Raw genomic sequence first — 23,760 nt, 5'->3', positions numbered from 1 at the left:
TGGGAAGTCGTCGGGGCACTAACAAACCGCCAAAAGACGGGGAAACGCTGTGATTTTTTTATTTTATTTTATTTTTTATTTTTTTCTGGAGAGCTCAGTATTGTTCATTCGGTAATTTTACCGATTTAACATGTCATCATCAGTGCTCTCCTTTTTTAAATAAAAAAAAAAAAAAATAATAATAATTTAATTTATTTTTTGGTATGTGTGTGTATGTGCGTGCGTACAAGTGTGTGATATTTTTGTTTTTCACCATTAATATTCCAACCGCATCCGTTGGTCACAGCCAAGAGTGAGGCTTACTAAAGTCCCACACTTTAGTCCGGAGTGAGCACAAAGTGTAGTCCGACTCCCAAAGACGAGTCCTTAGGGAGCGAGCAGCAAATACAAACATGTCTCCTGCACATTATGTGGATATTTTTGTCTCAGTTTGCAACGTTTTTTTTTTTTTTTTTTTTGCATTTTAAAGAGAAGCCAGAAAGAAGCCTGGTGATTTAAGCGTCATTTCCGAGCCATTGCACCAAGGATGTTTTTTCACCGCGGCCCTCTCAACTCTCCCTTTGGTGAGCGTCCCCCCCCCCCCCACTTCTCCCTGCCGCCGCTGCCTCTTTTAGGCCTTGTTGGCCTTCGATTGAAAATCAATGAGGCAAGTAATATGTGGAAAGATAGAAATTTACTTGCTTTAAGTTCATGCGTCAGCCCTCTCCGTGGCTCTATGGGCCGCGTTTAGCACAACAATATGGCCCAAGACAAGACTGCCAAAGGAGTTGCTCTGTGCGACATGATGGTGCGCTTCACGCACCATTTGCCACCAATACCCGACCCCCCCCCCCCCTCCACCACCCCGCTCCCACCTTCTCTATCGCTACCTTTCCCCACCCCCCTCCTCCTCCCCTCTCACTCAGGGCCACGGCTTTGGGACAAGTCCACCTGCGGGGGGTTCCAATTGAAATGCATTGATCTTCCAAACACTGCAAACAAGCCTATTCGCTCACTTTTATCTTTTTTCTTTGTATCCAGCCACCTTAAAGTGTGCGCTACCATTTTTGTTGTGGTACGCTCAAATTTGAATATTTAGGACTCTCAAGTCCCTGTAGAAATCGTTGTATTAAAATTGTTTTTTTGCTTCTTTTTTTTTTTTCTCTGAAAGCTCAGTATTATTCATCCAGCAGCTTTCCTGACTCAACATGTCATCATCATCATCGCTCTCTCTCTCTTTTTTTTTAATTAACTTTTTTTCTGACAAATGAATCACTTTTTCGGAGGCCCAATCATGTCTGAAAACTCACCAATTTTTTGTAAATTCACGTGTTCATCACGTATGTAATTTTGGGAGTAAAAAGACATTGGCCCAAAACTCACTCGTACCCCTGGAAAGTTGGGGAAAAAGCTTGTGTGGACATGTTTAAGGGACCATCACCCATGCCCGTTGGACAGGAAGTTGGCCACTATGGTTTGCAGCAGCCATTTTAGGTGAATTCCTGATCTCACTCTTTTAACACATTCCAAGCAGAGAATTCGGACAAATTCATTTCTTGCCAATAACATGTTATATCTAACCTCACTTGTCTAAACACGACATTCTGATTGATTGATTAAGTCATTAATAATTAAATTTGATTAACTAATTTGCTCCCAAAAATGTACAAATACACTCTATTTTAAATATTATCATTCTCCCAAAGACATATTTATACGTTTTAAAAATGTTTTTGTTTTTTTTTTAATACTAGAGCATACAGAAGGCTTTGATGCAGCCTCGGAAACTGAAAAGAATGCTTGAAGCAATGTAGTTATTACAAAAACGGCCAGCAGGTGGCAGCAGAGTATAAGAGATCAACCAGGGCCATGTGAATAATGATGAAACTTGGCTATATTCTAATGCTAATTGCTGCAAAACGGAAACGTGTGTGTATGTATATATATATATATATATATATATATATTTTTTTTTTTTTTCCTGATGAAAGAAGAGACTCTTTTGGTAGGTGGCATGTTTTTTTAGCAATAGAACAAAATATTCTGTGGGCCTTGCAAAATGTCTGCCAGTGAATGAGTTAATACATTTGTGGAAAATGTTTTTATCCGTCTCAGGCGGCGGCCATTTTGCCCCTTGCTGTCGACTGAAGATGACGTCTCAGTTGCTCAGGTTTCAGGCAACAACCAATCACAGCTCACCTGTTTTCTGAAGCTGAACGGCGATTGGTTGTTTCCCGAGACCTGAGCAACTGTGATGTCATTTTCAGTCGACAGCAAGCGGCAAAAAGGCCGCCTTCTGATATGGATAAAAACTGCTGGATTGCACAAAAGGTCACGCCTGAAATTCCACATTAAGTCCACTAATTAATATTGCCGGAGAAAGCATGGCATCAATTCTTGATGATCATTGCAAAAATTGGCAAATGAGTTCATTTATGCTAGCCGCTTTCATTCAGATTGTTTTTTTATAACATTGTGAGGTTTAATGGAAGGTTCTTATGAATTAAGCACCTACTGAGTCGAGTTTCAAACCCCCAAATTAACTTTTTTTTTTTAAACACTTCCCCTTTAATCTCTCCGCTGTAAATAAAATCCAGCCCATCAATTCTATGCATCAAAAGGCTTTTTACGTTGGTCATTCAGCCGACTCCTGTTCACTCATTTGGCATCTTTTAGGCCACTGAGGCATAAAATTCCAGAGAGGTGACACGGGCACCTTCTCCGTCAATTTTGGTGTTTAGTTAAAAGGAAAAAAAGCCTTTTGCGCTGCTCGTTTTCACCTCACTGACGAATGCCGATTAGTTATTGTATGATGATTCCGTGTCTGGTAAAGCTTTCCATTTAAATGCACTCAGTAGTTATTTTGCATAGCAGCCCTACAATTTCCCGCCGCTCGGAGGACACCGTCCCGTGGCCGTGTAATTGTCGGCGGGACGCGCAAGCCACACGCTCGTTTACTTCCGAGCGGGCCGAGGGCGACTTGGGGACGCAAACATCTGACAGCCGGGAACGACTTCAGTGCATTTAGTCGCTGATGCCCATTTGGCATGAAGAAAGTGAAATAATAGGAAGGACTTGTCAGGCAGAAAATTGACGATGGGAGATGAAAGTGGTGTCAACACAGGGATGCCAAATGCAGAGAAAAACAAGTACATCATCGAAAGGTCCCTACTCTTCAAAATGTTGTTAAATGGTTACGTTCATCTTCACCAAATGCATCCAAGCATTATGGACATCGTGCACTGGGACACATAATACTGTTAGTTGGAAGCATACATTTGTTTTTTGTTTTTATTAAGTAGTTGATGTAAATTCATACAAGGGAGAAAATAAACAGCAAAAAGGCGACCCTGATAAGAAAAAGAGCAAGGATGGATGAAGAGCCACACATACAATAATAAATGAAATATTGATTTTTTTTTTCTTCCTCCCCCCCCCGCTCACCCCACTCCTGACATTTTCAAGTAACTACTTTTCACGCCTCATCATCTCTTTTCTTCTGCTAGCCACGTGTCAATATCGCACAAAAGTCTTCTTCTATGATGAGGTTGTTCATCAGTGGGAGTGAAAGTGTAACTTCTTTTTTCTTTTTTTTTGGAATGTTCTTTTCCAGAACCACGCTCCAACTGACCTCTATCAAATGACCAAGAACCCAGAAGACGCTCCCTCCTCCCCTGATGTACTGGAGCTGCAGTTCAAAAACGGTTTGTGTGTATTTCAACCTGCAGATAAACTCTTATAAGTGATCCTTTAAAAAAATATATATATTTACGTGTAGCGTGAATACTCAAACATGTCGTAATGTTACAGTTGCTTACAAAAATATCAAGTATTCATTTTAGAAATTTTTGTTTTATATTTTTAGTTTTTAGATAAAATATTGTTCAAATGAATTAATGATGTACATTAAAAAAAAAAATATATATATTACATACAGTATTGTAAAAATGTCAGTTCAAATGTGTAAGTTGTCAGAAAAAGAGAGACAAACGAATAATTAAATATTCCAAAATGTCAGAGTCCAAATTTGTAAGTTGTCAGAAAAAGAGAGATGGAAGATAGATGAAAAGGTTTTTTAAAAAATACATAAAAATGTCCAAAAAGTGACCATAACATGTCAAAAAAAAGAAAATTACCATGAAATACCATGAAATTGCCAAAAATGTCAGAAAAAAAGGCAGAAAAGTAAACAAACTATAAAATGTCCAAAAACAAAAGAAGAAATCCCAAAATTGACCATAACATTTCCACAAAATTGCCACCGAAAAGTCATAAAATGTCTTAAAATATAGCCAGGAAAAAAAACGTTTAAAAAGTAACCATAAAATGTCCAAAAACAAAAGAAGAAATCCCGAAATTTACCATAAAATGTCCACAAAATTGCCACAAAAAAAGTCATAAAATGTATTTAAGTATAGCCAGGATTTTTTTTTTAAGTAAACATAAAATGTCCAAAAACAAAATTGCCCCAAAAAAGTCAGAAAATTGATTTAAGAATAGCCAGGGGGATTTTTTTTTTTAAAAAGTAACCATAAAATGTCCACAAAAATGTGAGCAAATTTATAGCAAAAAAGGCAGGAAAAAAATGTCAACAAATAGCCATAAAATGCCCAAAAAGGAAGAAGAGAGGCAGAGAATGACCTTATGTCCATAAAATTACCCAAAAATGTCAGAAATTTGACAGAAAGGCAGAAAAGTCTAAAAAAATATATTTAAAAAAAACACGTATCAAAAATTACCAACAAAAGTCCAAAAACGGAAGACAAAAAGGTAGATGAAAATGAATCGTAAAGTGTTGGATGCTGCATATTTTTGTGTTAATGTTTTGTCGCTCCAGACAGATTTTTTGTTGTTTCTTTGGCCTAAAAAAGTAACAGTATAAAGGTTGCTGACCCCTGACCCCCCCCCCATTAAATAAGTAGGAGATCGATTTGTCTTTTCTTACTCCATTACTAAGGTAAAATGGAGCAGATACAACATTATCCCACTAAACATAATTTGCATAACTAGGATGCATAAAACGCTGTGGCTGGACCACACAAGACATTCAATTTTCAAGCTTCCCTTTTCAAAGTCATTTGTCTGGAGTGTTGCTGTCCATCCTGTCAGCCACTGTTGTTACTTAACACTGGCCGCTGTCACCGCAGGGCTGCTGCTCCAACACTGACCCCCTTCGCCACTTTATCACCGCTGACCACCCAGACTTCATATGCCCAACCTCAGCGCATTTGCTGACTGTGAACCTGCCATGTTTTGGCTGCAGGGCACATACACACACACACACACACACCAGCCGGAAGTCTTGCTAATACGTCGGGCACCCCGAGGGGCCCCGGGGGGGAGACGCTCATTACATATGTTGGCCACGAGGGGCACGGATAGTGGAGAGTGTCACATGTTTGCGCAAAGAGAAAATGGCATGAAACATCCCGGCCGGGGGGGAAATAGCACAGATGTCACTTCATCTTCTAGCGGATGAAGGGTATCCATGGGGGGGCTGGCGGACAGTAGCTCCTCTTATCACAGAGAAAAGTCACTTCGGGCAGTCTTTTCCAATGAGCCAAGACACACATTTACATTAGAAAAATCTCTCACAAAATTATATATATATATAAGTCATACATTATAAAAAAGCTCACAATATTTAAAAAACAACTATACAGAAAGCTCATATTTATTTATTTATTTTTCATCATAACAGCAGTGACAAAGAAATAGGCTTGGCCATATTGTATCATGGTCTATGTAGTTAGTAGTAGCGGGCAGTGGCCAAAACATTACTAATTAAAATTAAATTGCACTAATAAGCTAACCATTAGAGGGTGCTAGAACTGCACAAATGGAATACAACCTCACCTTTTTGGCCAAAACATTGCCAATTAAAATTAAACCGCACTAATAAGCTAACCACTAGAGGGTGCTAGAACTGCACAAATGGAATACAACCGCACCTTTTTGGCCAAAACATTGCTAATTAAAATTAAACTGCACTAATAAGCTAACCACTAGAGGGTGCTAGAACTGCACAAATGGAATACAACCGCACCTTTTTGGCCAAAACATTCCTAATTAAAATTAAACTGCACTAATAAGCTAACCACTAGAGGGTGCTAGAACTGCACAAATGGAATACAACCGCACCTTTTTGGCCAAAACATTGCTAATTAAAATTAAACTGCACTAATAAACTAACCACTAGAGGGTGCTAAAACAGCACAAATGGAATCCAACCTCACCTTTTTGGCCAAAACATTGCTAATTAAAATTAAACTGCACTAATAAGCTAACCACTAGAGGGTGCTAGAACTGCACAAATGGAATACAACCTCACCTTTTTGGCCAAAACATTCCTAATTAAAATTAAACTGCGCTAATAAGCTAACCACTAGAGGGTGCTAAAACTGCACAAATGGAATACAACCTCACCTTTTTGGCCAAAACATTGCTAATTAAAATTAAACTGCACTAATAAGCTAACCACTAGAGGGTGCTAAAACTGCACAAATGGAATACAACGTCACCTTTTTAACAGATGTGTTGTTAATATCGTGACATGACGATATTGTGGTAATTTTAATATCACGAAATTGCCACATGTATAGTTAACCCGATGGAACCCTGCCTGTTTTTTAGTTTAGTGTTTTTTTTTTGTTGTTTTTTTGGGACCTATGTGCCGTTTTCACACATATTCTCTTTGGCTTTTATTGAGCGCCCTGTGACAAAAGCTGTTTTAGTTGTCCACACAAAGGCCCCGAGCCTGCTCCTCCCTCTGAGCACAAGATCAGCGCAAGAATGTTTTCACTTCATGCCCCCCCCCCACCAAGAAAAAAAAAACACCCCCTCTCGCCTTTTTCATCCCTGCTTTTTCTCACCAAAGTTTTCTCACTGATTAAAAAAGAATATTTAACGACAAGGAACCTTTTCCATTCCCCCCCGTACTTTTCCCTCTCATTTTTTTCATCCCTCCCTCCTTTCACGCCAAAGAAACAGGAGAGGAAAGAGAGACAGAGAGGAAAAATGTAAAGCAGTAATTTTTCCTACAACTGTGTCAGCGCGCCCATTGTCTGCACTGTTAGGCAGCGAGAGAAAAAAAAAAAACCCAAAGAAAAGGATCACGGGGAGAAAGAGCGAGAGCCCCTTTCGGTGAATGATGTGAGACCCAGAATGATGGCGAGAAACGGCAAAATGCAGGAACAGGGCCAGCCCCTACACTCCCACGTTCGGCCACTTAATTTATTTGAACTTTTAATCTAATTATTAGCTATCGGGGGGCGGGTGGGGTTGCGGCGTCCATAATAACCCTCTCCCGCATTTTTTTTTTTTGCTTCCATGGGAGCGCCGAGATTCCCGCCATATGCGAATGGCCCGTCAACAAAGCACTTGTCCAAGAAAATTTGTCAAGTCTTTTACGTGTCAGGCTTTTCTTTTTTTTTTTTTTTTTCCTCCCACTCAATGCTGTTGTATCAGCACCCCTTTCCCAAATCAAGGGAGAACTCCTTCACCCCATGTTTGTCGTTAAAGAGTACCATTAAGCAGCTGGGTTGACAGTGATGGATGCCGATGTGGGTGTTTCCCCGGTCAGCAAAATAAACTATTGATGTGTGCATCTGATAGGGCGATTGGTAAGTTGGTCTCGATCTCACACACACACACTCACACTGAGAGTGTCAATGCTAAAAAAAAAAAAGAGCGCCAGTAACAAAGCTGTGTGTTTAATTGAATTAGGTTAAGGCCGGCCCACAATTTCACAGCTTTCACGTGCGTCGAGCCTTTGAATTTATTAGCCATTCTTTGTTGTCGCCCCCTTTTGTGATGCGTTTTAGTTGACCATTATTGATTTCAATGACTTGTAATGAATACTTGTCACTAGGTATTTATTTGAGTGCATTTGTCATGCCTAACAATTCGTTTTTTTTCCAGGTACGCGTATACCAAAAGGTTTCCTTTTTAAAAACACGGTCCATGTTAGAGACTGTGATCTAGCCGACTTTGAATTTGGTTTATGATTATTGATTTCGATGTCAACAATATTATTATTATTATTATTATTATTATTATCAATGATAGTAATAATAATATAACTTATTTTTATTAACTTGTATTTCCACTTATTATTTCTTCTATTTTATAAAATGCAGACATTAGGAAATGTAATGTATTTAGCAAATTTTCCTCATTTTTTTTTTCATTTTTTTTTCTGGAGAGCTCAGTATTGTTCATTCGGTAATTTTACCGATTTGACATGACATCATCATTGCGCTCCTTTTCTTTTTTTTTCAATATATATTTTGTATGTGGGTGAGTGTGTGTGTGTCATTTTTTTTCTTCTAGTAAGCAGGTGAGTAGGTTGTACGTACATCTGACTGACTTAATAATATGGTCCAATGGCAGCACGCTTATTAATGCAAATTGCCCTTCCACTTTAGTCTTGCTATTTCTTGCATTAAAAGCGCATGTTTGTAAAAGGCAAAATTGAGCTCCATTTTGTCGAATTCACTACCGCGCGGCTCAAACAAAAACATCTGCGCTGTAATTGTGTACATCACTCGTGTTATTTTTCATTATTTGTCAAATGAACTGAAGCCATCTTTGCTCCCTCTCCAGGTGTCCCCGTCAAGGTGGTCAATGTGAAGCAAGGAATATCCAAAGACACCCCTTTGGAAATCTTTTTATATCTAAATGAGATCGGGTGAGCGTTTTTGTCATGTATTTATTTTAATGGAATGGAAAGTGTGCTTGATTGTTCTTTCAAATTTGACCAAAAAAAAAGAAATCCATTTCTTCATGTAGTTCATTTTAACATTTTAAAGTAACTGCCTATACATGTCATTTGTTACGAAAAAGCAGAAGCTGTGTAAACAATAAAGATATAAGAAATCATTTCTAGTAGCATTCAAGGAAATGATTGAGTTATTTGCTCAATTAAATGTCAATACTGTGTGACTCTCTTAGAGGAAAGCACGGCGTGGGTCGCATCGACATCGTGGAGAACCGTTTCATCGGCATGAAGTCCCGAGGTGAAAACAATTACGCTTTCATAATCATCCGAAAACACCCCCCGGGCCCACTTTTCAAAAAAAACCCTCGCTTCGTGTGTGTGCTCTTACACCGAAACGCATCTCGATATTGAAACCTTTTTTTCCCTTTTCACATGGGAAGCCTTTTACGCAATTTGCAGTTATTTTACATGAGCGCTTCGAGTCGGTAAAAGCAAAACTACGTCTTCCGCGACAGATTGGAATGATAGACTTCTATTCACGTCGGCGTGTGTGCAAATATCCACGGGAGGAAAAAAAAACAAACATTTGACTGCGAGCGTACCCGCGCCGCAGGACGCAAAACATCCGTCTGTCACTTGTGCGGTCTGTTGTCACTTCATCTCTGCTTGTGACAAACATCACAAACGCTAGAAAATAAGTGGGGGGCGAAAACACCTACACACCTTTTCACCGCCGTTCGGCAGCTGTGACACAACGTTGGCAGGTAGAAATGGGGGGGGGGGAGTGGGAAGCCCACTTTTCTCCTCCCGTCGCCTGCACAAAAGAAGAAAAAGGAAGAGCAACGGGAAAGAGGTGGAGGGCAAAGTGTCCAAGTGCTTGAGGTACTCCCACTGAGTGCATTCGACAGCAGCCTTCCATAGAAGGACAATGAAAGACGGCCGGGAGGTGGATGTCGTACTTATTTATTTTTTTTGTCAGGTCATATTTATTTGTGTCAAAGAATGTTGCCACAAAACAATCGGCAATCCTGTCACAGCGCTGTCGGACCTCTGACCTTTTAGTGCACAGGCGGAGATGGTCGGAAATCACTGTTTGGAGATGATTAAAGATGATTGACATGTCCCGCTCTCCTGGGGGGGGGGGGGGGGGGGGAGGAGCAAGAAAGTCGAGTCCAGACCTTTACCATTAAAAATCAGTAAAGGAGAAACTGTCGAAAGTCATCATCATATAACAATTTTGAAAAAGTGCCTGAAAGCGATACTGGGGCAAATAAATAGTAGTAGTAGGGATGTAACGTAAACAGATTTTAATCGGAAAATAAGTTCTGATTTCAATGATGTGAATCAAAATGAATCGATTATCAAATTAACTCATTCACTGCCATTGACGACTATAGACGTCAAAAATTCATGTGAACTATTTCTATTAGTTTAACTTTTTTTTTTCATTTCATTAAAAAAATTTATGATTTTTTTTTTATTGTACATTTATAACAGATATAAAATTGGCATGTGATTAATTACGATTAAACACCCCTTATTTTTAACAAATATTTTTTTAATTAGGCCCGTCAGTCGATTAAAATTTTTGTAAAATTGTAATTAATCACATGACTTCACTTGTTAACTAACGAATAATCAAACATTTTATATCTGTTCTAAATTTACAATATTTTTTCTAGGTTTTCATACTCTTGTTAGCAAAAGTGGAAAAAAATGTTAAACTAATAGAAATAGTTCAAATGAATTTTTGACGTTTATAGCCGTCAGTGGCAGTGAATGAGTTAATCGTCAGCTATTTTAATAATGCCAGCATCTCCACAGTAATTATTCACTCATTTCTGCAGTCCATTATGAAAGACGACTGATTATCTTCTGTGTTTATTCTAAATACATTTGGACATTTCCAAATATCTGTTTTTACCTTTGAAAATAATGATCGAGCCAGTAACATAGTACATTAATTCCCCCTTTTTTTTTATCACTACACAAATTCGAAATAGACAACAATCAGAGGGTGAAATGCTTTTGTAATACACTTTAATGCAAACAAAATTGAAATGAGCCAATTATTTGAATAATCGATAGAATAATCGATTCTAAAAATATTCCATAGAGACTGCACTAGATGTGAGTGCATCTAATTGAACTGAAAGTATTGCCCTCGAATCGTATTAAGATGCATGCTGAATTGTCTTTTATTGCGCACCCCTAATATATGTATATACGTGGATAGACAGAAAGAATCAAAACAAATCGAGTCATTTCGCTTTTTTGCACACAATTGTAGCGCTTCCCATGTGTCAAGATGCGTATCAAATCGTTATGTAAAATAAAGAGATTTACATGTTGCATATTTAAAAACAACCAAACCAGTTTGACTTAAGAATGTCTCCACTAGATCCATGGTGATATATAATGGAAAAGGCTAACGGTTAGCACCGAATGTATGATTTACCACAGTGGACCAAGGCATGCAGATAGACGATATCAAAAATACTCTTCTTTAACCTCTACATAGAACAACTCCTATAATAATATGACTGTTTGTATGTGTTGCTGCACTTTTGAAATCTGCTGGTGCCTGAAACTAGCCACCGTATTGTATTTCGCGCCTCTAACAGTTTGGCTGTAGGTTTAGTAAATAGCGCACCTTTACGTTGTGCATACCTGTAGTCACTTTATGAGATTAAAACCACGGAAAGCACTGGAGGTGTTTTCTCCTTAAGCCTTAACTCGACTTCCGAATAGCTTCCCATTGTTCGTCCTCTGCCGTTAAGCCATTTTTAAGCCAAGTTTACTTGGAGGCAGTTTTAACTTATTTATCTGATAGAGGCGAGCTAGCGGAAACGTCCCTACGCGCCCTGTGCGGCTCCCATTGGATCACCAAAAGGCCACGAGCTCTTCAAGCTCAGGTGGCGGCCTTTTGAGGCTTTGGACAATTAGCGACGGGGCTAAGCTGGGTTTCTGGCCGCCAGCGTCGCAGTAAGTGCTTCTCCATTTTCAGGTCAGGACTGGCACTGGAGGATTTGCAGTCGCGCAGACCGAGAGATTAAATAGCATAGCAGTTTTCGGCCTGTAACCACCTTGTCCCCCCCCCCAACTCCCACTCCAGTTTTTTTTTTAGCTGACATTTGAGTGACAGCTTCATTTCTGCTGTCAGCCACCTCATTTTTTTCAGCCCCTCCCAGACCAGAGGGGGTAAATTGCAGGGTATAGGCAAAGCCCCGGTCCACGCTGCTGGCTGGCAGGGGCCTCCTACCCTGTCATTTAGCCTGCATGGACACACTCTCCCATATTTAGCAAGGAGCTGTCTGTCACATGGCGAATGACTAATAGGCATGTCATTCAGAGAGACCTGTGAGCAGATTCTTTTGATGGAACCCAGGGGCAGCAGATACAATGAAAAAAAAAAAACGCAGTGCCCCCAGAAATGAACCCTGAGGAACGCCATATTCATATTGCACCACTATCTATTTTTTTTGCTCGACATAGTTAGTGTCATGATGGAAGTGCGGACCCAGACTGGTCGCCAAGGCTGCACCGGGCGTGACTAGACTGGTCGACAAGAATGGACAGGGCGTGACTAGACTGGTCGCCAAGGCTGGACAGGGCGCGACTAGACTGGTCGACAAGACTGCTGGACAGGGCGTGACTAGACTGGTCGGCAAGGCTGGACAGGGGGCGACTAGACTGGTCGACAAGACTGCTGCACCGGGCGTGACTAGACTGGTCGACAAGACTGCTGCACCGGGCGTGACTAGACTGGTCGACAAGGCTGGACAGGGCGCGACTAGACTGGTCGCCAAGGCTGGACAGGGCGTGACTAGACTGGTCGACAAGGCTGGGCGGGGTGTGACGAGACTGGTCGACAAGGCTGGGCGGGGTGTGACGAGACTGGTCGACAAGGCTGGGCGGGGTGTGACTAGACTGGTCGACAAGGCTGGGCGGGGTGTGACTAGACTGGTCGACAAGGCTGGACGGGGCGTGACTAGACTGGTCGACAAGGCTGGACCGGGCGCGACAAGGCTGCACCGGGCGTGACTAGACTGGTCGACAAGACTGCTGCACCGGGCGTGACTAGACTGGTCGACAAGGCTGGACAGGGCGCGACTAGACTGGTCGCCAAGGCTGGACAGGGCGTGACTAGACTGGTCGACAAGGCTGGGCGGGGTGTGACGAGACTGGTCGACAAGGCTGGGCGGGGTGTGACTAGACTGGTCGACAAGGCTGGTCAGGGCGTGACTAGACTGGTCGACAAGGCTGGTCAGGGCGTGACTAGACTGGTCGACAAGGCTGGGCAGGGCGTGACTAGACTGGTCGCCAAGGCTGGGCAGGGTGTGACTAGACTGGTCGCCAAGGCTGGGCAGGGCGTGACTAGACTGGTCGCCAAGGCTGGACCGGGCGTGACTAGACTGGTCGACAAGGCTGGTCAGGGCGTGACTAGACTGGTCGACAAGGCTGGGCAGGGCGTGACTAGACTGGTCGACAAGGCTGGGCAGGGCGTGACTAGACTGGTCGTCAAGGCTGGACAGGGTGTGACTAGACTGGTCGACAAGGCTGCACCGGGCGTGACGTGACAGGACCTGATTTGCCTTGACTTGACTTGCTGTGGTGTGACTATGACATGGCTGAGGCTATGACTTGGCTGTGACGAAGACGACTTGGCTGTGACTAAGGCTTGACACACAAACTCCCACGCATAACGTAGACAATGCACCCACACAACAAACTAAACACACCAACACTAATGAGACACACCTAGGGAAACACGTGGCTGAGGGCACTGATGGGTCACACGCACACAAACACACGGGGAAGTGAAGACACACACAGGTGGACTTGGTTGGACATAACGAGACAAGGGAAGAAACCAGGAACACAAGACAAAAAACACCAAACACAAACAAAAACACAACCCGCACAGAACTGAAACATGACGGGATTACAATAATAACGAAATCACACGACGTACCATCATAACCGCCACAAGTCGACTACTGTACGCACAAAAAAGCAAAAAGTCACTTTTTCACCCTCAAATTCAATTTTTAAATGTATTTGCCAGGGATCTACGAAACTCCTGGCGGGACCATCCTGTTGGAGGCCCACCTGGACATTGAGACGTTCACCATGGACAAGGAGGTGCGCAGAATCAAGCAGGGGCTCGGGATCAAGTTCTCCGAGCTGGTCTACAACGGTGAGTCACTCAAATATGATATCATATTCATGCCGCCTCTATGTTTATTTGTCTCGCGCGTGTAGCTCAGGTGTCTTAATCCTCCCTTCTGCTTAGTCCCCAATTTCCTCCTTGCACCTTCAGCCACATAATAGGATCAGTGCCATTAGAGACTCCACTCTTCGGCTACTTCATTTATACCCTCCAGAGACGGGCCGCAAACACGCACACGCGCGCTCATGCTTTAGAGGTGTTACCCTAAAAAAACAGGCCAGAGAATAAAGATTAATCATCAAATGGTTTAAACCAAGAAAAATGGGCTCCACCTGCCCTGCATCTGTTTTCCATTACTACAATATTCAGTGTCCTCCAGAGACTTTGTATCCCTGTCTCGGCTGAAAGATGGATTAAAAGAATAAAACAAGTGCAATATGTAAACTGCACACATGCAATTAGATTTTCCAGCAAGACCTTTCAGGCACGCTTATTAATGCTAATTAATTAGCTTACAATCATTAAAGAGATTAAAAAAAAAGGAGCGCGGGGAAGGTTTTGGTCTTTGGATGAGGACAGACGATGAGGTGGAGGTCAGGTGCTGATCAGAGGCGGACCCCTGCCGAGTGGCGCGGGACCTTCTTGAACAAATGCAGACTTGAGCCTCCTCCATCTGTCGGGAAAATGCTAAGGGGGGGGCGGGGGGCTCCAAAATACAACACGCGCACCGTCCACATATCCGTTGGTCAACACGCACCAACAATCATCTTGTGATTTATTTTTTTTTTGATAAGATGATACCGTGAGCTGTAATGTGAAGATGGAAGCTCCACTTTAGTAGCTACAGAACGTCTTCGGGTTATGATGGTGTTCCTTTCCTTCATGTTATGCGTTTTATGTATATTATGTGTAGAAAATAAGCGTGAGCCTTTTCGGTCTGTATGTTTCTTTTTTAAGACGAACCTGTGTGGGTTTTTTAAAAAAAAAATTATGACTGGTTGAAATCATTTCTATTCATTCAATTGTATTATTGGCTAAGCAGATTATCGATGCCGATATTCAGCATTCTGATGAATATCGTCATCTGCATTTTTGGAAGAATCAAATGGCTGATAATAGATCAGTTTAAAACTTAACTTCAGAAAACTATTTATTAAAATTTTCCACTTAACTTTATAAGAGATGCTGTTGAGCCTGGGGACTCTCCGCACCTTTTTGTTTTTGTTTGAAATTAAAATTCAAGCTACAGTTGACCTCGCAAGATTTGCATATTTGTGGATTTTCTTTCTTTTTTGTTTAGTTTTTCTGTTTATCAGCATTATTTTTTAAGAATATCCTGGGTTTGTTAAAAAAAAAAAAATCAATTTGGCCAATTATTTTGTCCAATGTTGATAGGGCCATTATCGGCCAATTAATCGGTCGGGCCCTGCTACTTCTAATTAGTACCTGTATCGGCCCTGGAAAAAAAAAAAATCGTCACCCTCTTAAAATTATTCAAGTCATTTTTTTTTTTCAAAAAAATAAAAATAAATATATATATATATATATATATATTTTTTATGACTGGTTGAAATCATTTCTATTCATTCAATTGTATTATTGGCTAAGCAGATTATCGATGCCGATATTCAGCATTTTGATGAATATCGTCATCTGCATTTTTGGAAGAATCAAATGGCTGATAATAGATCAGTTTAAAACTTAACTTCAGAGAACTATTTATTTAAATTTTAACGTAACTTTATAAGAGCTGCTGTTGAGCCTGGGGACTCGCCGCACCTTTTTGTTTTTGTTTGAAATTAAAATTCAAACTACAGTTGACCTCGCAAGATTTGCATATTTGTGGATTTTCTTTCTTTTTTGTTTAGTTTTTCTGTTTATCAGCATTATTTTTTAAGAATATCCTGGGTTTGTTAAAAAAAAATAATAAATCAATTTGGCCAATTATTTTGTCCAATGTTGATAGGACCATTATCGGCCAATTAACTCTTTGACTGCCATGGACGTTAAAAGACGTCAAGTAAAAACCTACGGAGGGCCGCCAATGACGTTAAAAGACGTCATCCAATTTTTAAAAAAAATTTTTTTGAAACGGGTGGAGGAAAGCCTTGGCCGCTGACGCTGAAGTTGCAAGCGTTGACGCGGCGACTATGACGACGTCATAAAGGTTCACCGGCTAGCGATGCTAACACCGGAAAACGCGGAGCACAACCGAGCACACTCAGGCGGACGTTCAATCGGACGACGAAGAGTGCCCCGAGTCCAATGCATATTCATCGGAGAAGTGGGTACAGTCTGCTACTTGCTATTCCCCGGAAAAAAAGGCCATCAAGAAAGTGTAACGTCTGCACGCGAAAAGGAGCCATCGCAAGTGAAACTAATCTGTTGTGCAAATCCTGCTGCGTCTCCTTGCACGCATGGGAGCGTTATAAAAAGAAAAACTGTATTTGAAACATCCACATAATTGTAAATAGTACCACAGTTGCACACATTTGTAAATAGTTTGCGAAATTGTTTTGTTTTGCGAAATTCACTAGAGTGCATGAAATAACATCGTTTCACAAAGAGCTCTTTTTCTCCGCTTTTTGTTTATAAACAGAGCATTTCGGTGAAACTAACCATTTTCTATTGTTGATTACTGAAGAACTGAATAAGGTAGAAACAAACTTTTTTTTCTGATGAAAGCTGAGAGTCCAATCTTTCATTTGGTAGTATGTGTGTTTCCATAGTCCAAACACAACATTTTCTGTGGACCTTGAAAGATCACTCAAAATGCTTAAATCGGCCGGCAGTGGGGACAACCCGTTTCTGAAAACGTCTGGCAGTCAAAGAGTTAATCGGTCGGGCCCTGCTACTTCTAATTAGTACCTGTATCGGCGCTGGAACAAAAAAAATCGTCACCCTCTTAAAATTATTCAAGTCATTGTCAAAATCAAATCAAGTCAAAATAGTATTTTTTTAAAAAAATTTTTTACCTAAATCATTTCCTCAAATCTATAAAAAATCGTCGTCATCGTCACAGCTAGCCAAGTCGGCGTCGTCGCAGACAAGAAGCAATAGCCCCAGCCAAGTCAAGTCACTCCACAGCAAGTCAAATCAAGGCAAATCAGGTCCTGTTGCGTCACGCTCCGTTTCCAGTCATGGCGACCAGTCTACTCACGTCCCGTCCAGTCATGTCCCATCCAATCATGGCGACCCGTCCAGTCACGTCCCGCCAAGTCATGGTTATCTGCTCACCTTTTTCCCTATGGTTAATTAAAGTTCCACTTTTAAAGTTCCACTTTAATTAAACATAACTAAACAAAAAAGAAAGAAAATCCACAAATATGCAAATCTTGCGAGGTCAACTGTAGTTTGCACTTGATTCCTGTTTCGGTCCACCATCCCTCAACCACTCGCGTTCCACCCTGATATTAACTCTTTGACTGCCAAAAACGTTAAATAACGTTTAGTAAAATCCTATGGAGGAGTGCCAAAGACGTTAAAAGACGTTTTTTTTCAAAACAGAGGTGAAACTAACCATTTTCTATTGTTGATTACTGAAAAACGGAATAAGATAGAAACAAACTTTTTTTTCTGATGAAAGATGAGAGTCCAATCTTTCATTTGGTAGTCTGTGTGTTTCCATAGTCCAAACACATAATTTTTTGTGGACCTTGAAAGATCAGTCAAAAATGCTTAAATCGGCTGGCACCCACGGCATCCCTTTTCTGAAAACGGTTGGCAGTCAAAGAGTTAACTATGAATTTGAATCACCCCTTGGCCACACCTGTATAAAAACACAAATCACGTCGTGATGGTCCTAAACAAGCAAGCAGCCCCCTGAAAATAAACAATCCCTGCCACTAACACTGTTGCGTTTCCTCTCTCAGGCTTCTGGTACAGTCCAGAGTTGGACTTTGTGCGCCACTGCATCGCCAAGTCCCAGGAGAACGTTGAAGGCAAAGTGCAGCTGTCCGTCTTCAAGGGCCAGGTTTACATTCTGGGACGAGAGTCGCCCAAGTCGCTCTATAACGAGGAGCTGGTCAGGTAAGCAGACGAGAGGTTGATGAACATGTCATTTCTGATATAATAATAATATTTGGACAAATCAGCAATAGGAGCACATGTAGTGTATTTGTATTGACATTTGAGGTTCGTGAACCCGCCACAGCGCCACCATCCCACACGTTGGCCCCCGTCGTCAGGTCAGCTCGCCCGAGCCTCCGTCAACACGCTACACTCATAAAGACATCAGAGGCTTGTAAAGCTCAATTCCTGGAGGGCGCCCCCCACCCCCCCCCACCCCCGACCCTGATTCCCCCCCCCCCTCCTTTTCCAAGCCAACCCCCGTGACCTCGCAGCCGCGCTAACAGTGGGTTTGTTCAGGAGGGTGACCCCCCCCCCCCCCGATGCCCCGTGGGCAGACTCAGGACTGACCAAAGTTTAAAAAAAAAAAAAAAAAAAAAAAAAAAACTCCATATGTGCCTCTCCGTCCCCACTTGAGTCACACACACTCCACTTGTACCCGAGTCAGCCGGTTTAATAGTGTTTTCAGCCAGAGGAGAGAGAGTAGGAAAGTAGCAAAAGTGTCATGCTTGTTAAGCGGGTCAGGAGGAGCGATGCCTCAAGTGCACGGCCGTTTGAGTTTCTCACAGGGAAGCAGACGCTATTTTGTTCCGTACAAGAGAAAATGAGTCAAAGGGGTGGTGGGGAAAAAAAAAAAAAAAAGAGCTCTTGTTAGTTTCTCTGTCTGTGAGGTCGCTTTTCAATCGCATAATGTCCTCTTGGGTGGGAGCGTGTTGCAATAAACTCAGTGGATGCAACGGGAATGGGGACATTCTTCTTTTACAGTATGGCAAAACACTTCAAATGGAAAAGATCTAGCATGTACAATTTTTTTTTTTTTTGAAAAATCAGGGTTCAAGTCATTCAAGTGTTTTGAATGCAAGTCTTCTCTATGCTATTTTTTTTTTTTTTGTGGGATGGTAGTGGTGAGAATAAGCTCAGTTGCTAGCGTAAAGTTGCTACTATGTCGTCTTGAGTGAGGGGTCGTGTTTCACCATCACAAAGTCCTCGGGCCCGACTGGCAGATGGGCCCTGAGGTTCCCCACAAAAGAGCTCACTACAAATGTCTCCAAACAAACCACAAAGGCGTCCCGTAAAAATGCACTGATTCACAGCCTGCTTCGGTTTAAAGGGCAGTAATTAATTCATGAGGAATACTTCACCGCAACTTTTTTTTTTTTTTTTTTTAAATATACAGTGTGTTCTGTACTAGGGTTCGACCGATTGGCTCTTTTGAAATCAACCCAAAAATTGTTTGGCTGTTTTTTTTTGCCTTTTTTGTTTTTTGCATTTTTTTGCCGATTTCTTTTCTTTCTTTTTTTAACATGTTTTTACACTTTAACACATTGTAACATCCAAAAATCTTTTCACCAAAATATTTAATATTTAATAAATCTCTCTGTTAATTACTGACGGAAGTATTCTAAAAGAGTAAACTGTTCTACCTGTAATTCAAATATTTATAAAAAAATTATAAAAAAGTTATTTCACTCGTTATATCTATTTTTTTTAAATAATCAGTTCTCTGAATTTATGCTGCCAAATATCGAAATTGGCCTCAAAAAATCCATATTGGTCGGGCCTTAGTATGAACCCTGCATATACAATTAAAAAAGTATTTTTTTTAATGTATTTATATTAGAGCTGTCAAACGATTAATTAATTAATTGATCAGATGAGTCACATCTTAGAATTTTGATTAATCACGATTAATCCCTTAATTAAAAAGGCTTTTTATTGCCAAATTTAAAGAGCACCTGTTATGTGTTAATTCTTTCGACATTTAATGTTATGAAGACGTCTTAAAGAATTTTTTTTTATCCATATATATATTATCTTGTCTTATTTTCCTGTTTTTATGTGCAGCACTTTGGCTCCCCTGTGGATTTTAAAATGTCCTTTACAAATAAAGTCGAGTTGATTTAGATTGACATTTTTTAACATAACCATCCGCTGTCAGCGAAAGGATCATCTGCGGTCAAAATTAATAGTGTGATTAATCTGCGTTTAATTCATTGTGATTAATGAATTAGTTCACGCTTTAACTTTGACAGCCCTAATTTATGTACATAATTGCTTAGCATTAAGGTGCTGTAATGCCCTCGACATATGGGCAAGGAGAGCCACCGACGCCAACTGTCAAAACTTGCTCTCAGGCAACTCGCGCTTTACATGCAAACTAACCAGCAAGTCATCCACTTGGCCACGCCCCTTAAAGGCACACATCCAACACATTACAATCTGAATGTGCTATTCTTCTTTTCTTTTTTTTTTTTTAACCCATACGCGTATACTCGAGAATGACATACCTTGAAGGAGCGGTCGCACACATTTGTTATTACACACAAACGCCCCCGCCGGCATCTCGCCGTCTCTCCTTGGGCAACCGTAAACGGCATCATTAGCACAGTGGTAACACAGCCCGTCACTTGCACCCATGTGAGAGGGAAATGTCACCCTCCTCGCCTGTCTGCCCGCTTCGCCTCTCAATTAGACGGCAGGGTTTCTACCAGCAACACACACACACACACACACACACACACACACACACACACACACACACACACACAGGCTGCCATATTCTCCCAAGCCACTCACTCATAATAGCGCTCAGGTGCCGGGCAGGGAGCCTTGTATTGAGAGTTGATGATTTAGTTGTCAGACTTTCTTTTTGATAGTGTTTATCCTATCATTTGTTGGCAATTTCCTCTTTGGCTAAGTGCTTGCAAAGAAAGAGCGCCGGGCGAAAACACTGGGCGGCCGCGAGAGGACTCGAGCCAGGCAGTGTATTAAGCACGGCAGGTAGAAAACTGCCGTAATTACACGCCGCGCCGCCGCACGCCTTTTGTGTGCGCCGCCGCGCACTCGGGAGGGATGGCGATACGGAGCGAGGCATTGATTTTGCACCTTTTTCCGAGGCCTGCGGGATGAAAGACTTTCGAGTAGGGGTTCTCAAACTTTCTGGGTACGGGGACGCCATGCACGGGAGACGTTTCCAACGACCTCCGCATAAGCTTAAAAAGGGAGAGGTCAACGTTAAACATTTCTTGACAATAATACGTTATATGGGACCTCACTAGTCTAAATATGACATTTGTGGATTATGAGTTATGAAGCTAAATGCAGCCATTTTTATCGATCTCAGGGGGCGGCCATTTTGCCACTTGTTGTCGACTGAAGATGACATCACAGTTGCTCAGGGCTCAGGCAACGACCAATCATAGCTCAGCTTAAAAATTGGTTGGCTGGTATAACTGATTTATGGAAGTGGCCAAAACATTCCTAATTTAAATTAAACCGCACTAATACACTAACCACCAGAGGGTGCTACAACTGACACTGTACTAATGGAATACAACTTAACCCTTTTAACGTGACAATATCGTGGAAATTTCAATATCGAGATATCACAATATTGCCGTTATGGTTACATCCCTACTTGTAAGGGGACATTGTGATTTTCTAGGAATGATGTAGAAGCAGGGTTATTTTAGTTTGGGAATTTTAATTTTAGTTATGTTCGGTTTCGTTTTGAGTTTTTTTTTTTTTTTTTTTAAATCTAGTTTGTTTTAAATAGTTTTCAAGGTGGTTCTGTTAGTTTTTATTAGTTTTAGTTATTTAATTAATGCTTAGTTTTTGTTTAGTTTTAGTTAGTTTTAGTTTTAAATAAAATGTACAGTATATTACTTGTGCGCAATATTTAAAAAAAAAAAAACACCAAGGTAAAATTTAATCTATTTAAAATCATCCCCAAAGGCTAAATTAAAATTAATTATCAAATACTAAAACAAAGGACATTTTCACTATAATTTTAGTTAGTTTTTTAAGCGTAAAATGCAGTTTCAGTTAGTTTTCGTTTTTTTAAAAACATTTTCGTTTTAATTTTATTTTTGTTTGTTTTTAAATAGTTTTATTTTGTTAGTTTTCGTGAACTACCTTGTGTAGAAGTGATTATATGAGAGGATTTGGGAGGATTTTTAACTATTAATTAGATTATGATTCAATTATCAAAAATAATTATCAATTCATTTGATAATGGATGTTGCAGGGCTCATTGATATTTTATGAGAAATGATAAATAACATTGACTTTCTAAGTGTTACGTCTGTCGCGGTCCCCTGAGGGTCCGAGGGCCCCCGTTTTTTGAGAACCACTACATTACCGCCTTATCCGGTCGACTTGATATGATGGGATTGTTTTATCAAAAACGAGCATCTCATTTTTTTGTTGTTGTCCAATATTGACCGATGCGGGTCAAAAATGCGCTCAAGTGGAGCAACGATGGAGGAATCAATAGGCACATTATTCCCACGGAACGCTTTATCAACGTTCCAGTTATCCCAGCGGTTATTGAGGCTTCACGTCTGGCGTGTTTATCGCTCCACTCGTAAACGTTTCACTTAGTCCCGTCGTCCTCTCTCGTCTCCAGCATGGACGTGCAGGGAGACTACGACCCGTGCGACGCCTCAGGATTCATCAGGATCAACGCTGTCAGGTGAGCACACTAGAAATATTCGCTTCTGCTAACCTACATTTACAACCTTGATTGGTTTCCAATTTATTTCCAACTGTCATTTTCTGTCTTCGTATCGCTTCTCTCGGCTGCGCTGCTTCCAGTATTTTTATGTGAATGTTAGATTTTTTTTTTTTGTGTGTGTCTTTGTGTTGTGTCAATCTAACCTGCAAGGTTGCTTTAACTGTAATAGCAACAGGAGCGTTGCTATCTGCCCTACAAAGACGTCCAGCGTTTTTCTTTCCTCTGATTGGTTGCTCAGAGCAAGCCAAGTTTGACTAGCAAAACGTGTCCGTAGCAAACTGACGCCTCTTTATGTTTAACAATCAGCATCTATGGTGAGTATTTTATATTTGTTTACTTTTTTTTTTTTTTTTTTTTTTTAAATGTTATTGTTCGATGATGCGGCACAGCTATTATATTGCATTTTTGTACAATGGTTTCTATAATTATAATGTGACGTCAAAAATGTTCTTTACAAAAATATGTTCCGTGCGCCCCCAGTAATGTTTTAATATTGTGTTTGTGGAATATGAATTAAGCATAAAAAGGTCAACGATGTCAATTTCAATCGTCACCCATGTGTCAGTACAAGGCAAAATGGCCGCCCGCTGAGATGGATAAAAACAGGTGGATTTTTTTTTTTTTTTTTTTCACTACAGGCTGAAGGAGCATCAGCGTCTGCAGGGTCTCTCCAGCAACAAGCAGTGAAAAGGAGCAGCTACGCTGCAACTTGAAGTACCATCACTAAAAATCCTGACAAATATTCGAAATGTGATTATTACATTCCATCGCAATGTAATATGTTCAAAATTAGGCCGCTCTTAAGTGTTCTTGATGGTGATCATTCATTCTAATGGGAATAATGCTGAATAAAAAAAAATCTTTGCAATTGTCCTGCGTCCTTGTGTGTCTTGTACACAATGTATAAAGTATGAATCCAAATCTGTGGTTCCAAATATTACATTCGCAAGATTTTGCACCCTCAGTATTTTAAAAAAAAATATCAAAGGCATATATTTTTTCTAATATAACAAGTTATTAGAACTATCACTTTTTTTTCACATTATCCTTCAAAAGTAACAGTTAGTATAGTACAAATATGTTTTATATTTGGCAAACAAACTCACATTTAGTCAAATTTCATACAAAATTAGCAGTAATTAAAGGATTTTGTTAGGGTAGGAAATTATTGCATTTTTTATTCATTTTCAAATAATATAGCATATAAATTAATGTAGGATAATTGCAGGTGTGTTTTATAAGCTACTTAGATAATACATGCAAACAAAAATAAACGACATGTAGTGTAGATACCAAATGGAATTA

The 23,760-nt window shown here is 40.6% G+C and overlaps 1 protein-coding gene across 1 annotated transcript in view; it reads left to right on the top strand.

Annotated features, from left to right (window-relative positions):
• Positions 1–23,323, top strand: part of ass1 (argininosuccinate synthase 1) — a 33,143-nt gene extending 9,820 nt beyond the window's left edge. The window contains exons 9-15 of the mRNA XM_077542391.1: positions 3,593–3,683; positions 8,584–8,668; positions 8,932–8,996; positions 13,767–13,898; positions 17,744–17,900; positions 22,348–22,413; positions 23,094–23,323. Coding sequence (XP_077398517.1) covers positions 3,593–3,683; positions 8,584–8,668; positions 8,932–8,996; positions 13,767–13,898; positions 17,744–17,900; positions 22,348–22,413; positions 23,094–23,142 — 645 coding nt within the window. The 3' untranslated portion in view covers positions 23,143–23,323. The remainder of the gene's footprint in view (positions 1–3,592; positions 3,684–8,583; positions 8,669–8,931; positions 8,997–13,766; positions 13,899–17,743; positions 17,901–22,347; positions 22,414–23,093) is intronic.
• Positions 23,324–23,760: the final 437 nt, after the last annotated feature.

The sequence above is a fragment of the Vanacampus margaritifer genome, chromosome 14 (genome assembly GCF_051991255.1).
Source record: "Vanacampus margaritifer isolate UIUO_Vmar chromosome 14, RoL_Vmar_1.0, whole genome shotgun sequence".
Lineage (NCBI taxonomy): Eukaryota > Metazoa > Chordata > Actinopteri > Syngnathiformes > Syngnathidae > Vanacampus > Vanacampus margaritifer.
The sequence above is the reverse complement of the archived record's forward strand: the minus strand, read 5'-3'. Positions and strand labels throughout refer to the sequence as shown.